This window comes from Arabidopsis lyrata, assembly GCF_000004255.2.
Source record: "Arabidopsis lyrata subsp. lyrata unplaced genomic scaffold ARALYscaffold_1058, whole genome shotgun sequence".
Lineage (NCBI taxonomy): Eukaryota > Viridiplantae > Streptophyta > Magnoliopsida > Brassicales > Brassicaceae > Arabidopsis > Arabidopsis lyrata.
The window spans coordinates 1-1,343 of NW_003301894.1; the positions used below are offsets into that span (position 1 = coordinate 1).

The window sequence follows — 1,343 nt, forward strand, 5'->3', positions numbered from 1 at the left end:
TTCACAACGAAGCCCGCATAGTCTTGTGAACAGACTGTTGTCTTGCCAAACCTGAAGGTTTCAGGAATATACAGTTAAATTTAAATCTGCATTAGAGTAATTAAATCAGCGATTTAGTCAGTTAAACTGCGCAATCAAACCCAAGAAGGCTTTTCTAAGGATTTCCTCTAAATCAAATTGTTCTCGACTTAAAAAGAGATTTGTATTATGCATTCAAGATTCTGATCCAAAGGTGACAGTTTTGATAGATAATGGATCGACTTCATTCCAATATTTGATACTATGTTGAGAATATCACATACATGTAAACTTTATTTCAAGAAAAGATCAAACCTTTCAGCCAGAGCTTTCGTAGCAATAAACGTCTCTTCTGAGGTATCTGCACCACGAATGATCTCAACCAGTTTCATTATTGGAGGAGGGTTCATAAAGTGCATTCCAATGACCTAGAGACGAAGAAGAAACAATTAATAAGGTTCGAAATATTCACTATTCAGACCCGAAACTCATGAACAGAGAGATAATCGATTCGAGCAGAGGAAGTAAAAGAGTCTTGAACCTGGCTTGGTCTTTTCGTTGCAGATGCAAGACGAGTAATGGAGATAGAACTTGTGTTAGAAGCTAAAATCGCACAACTCTTGGCTATACCATCTAAATCCTTGAACAGTTTCTTCTTAATGTCTTCTGATTCCACAATGGCTTCAACAATGATATCAGCAGAAGACAAATCTTCAAGATTCAATGTTACACGTAGACGATGCATAGCATCATCACCAATTTCCTGCAACATACAAATCACTCTCGTGTTAATGAATCGCCAGAAGATTCGATTATTCTTTGCTCAGTTGAAATTTGCTTAAACGGTGATCTCTCAATTAGATGATTCGACGGAGAAATAAATACCCAGTAAATTGAAAGAAAAATCTTGCCTTGGAGATTAGACCTTTGGAGACGAAACGTTTGACGGAGGAGGAGATAGCTGCGGTGGCTCGAGAGAGCGCATCTCGATCAGCGTCCATGAGCCAAACATCGAGGCCACTCGTGGCGGCGAGTTGTGCGATTCCTGAACCCATCTGTCCAGCACCAACTACTCCGACACACTTCATCTCCGCCATTTTTCTATCTGCTTCTTCGAATCGCCGGCGATCGTGATCTCTCTGTAATTTCAGATTAAAGAGATAACATTTTCAAGCTAGGCTTCTGAAAATGGGCCTTAATTAGCACTATAATGGGCCTAAATTGCTATAACGGGCCTAAATTTAGAAACGACACGACAATAAAAGATTTATTGGGAACCGTTTCGAGCACGTGTCGAGAAATGCGACGTTAACTGAGAAACGTGT

General features: G+C 39.8%; 1 protein-coding gene across 1 annotated transcript; it reads right to left on the reverse strand.

Annotated features, from left to right (window-relative positions):
* Positions 1 to 5: 5 nt before the first annotated feature.
* Positions 6 to 1,229, reverse strand: LOC9298235 (3-hydroxybutyryl-CoA dehydrogenase; the record flags this gene model as incomplete). The annotated part of the gene is made up of 4 exons (XM_002862112.2): positions 930 to 1,229; positions 560 to 781; positions 334 to 446; positions 6 to 51 (listed from the first exon to the last, which is right to left on the reverse strand). Coding segments are annotated over exons 1-4 (567 nt in total), but the record flags the coding sequence as incomplete, so codon positions are not given.
* Positions 1,230 to 1,343: the final 114 nt, after the last annotated feature.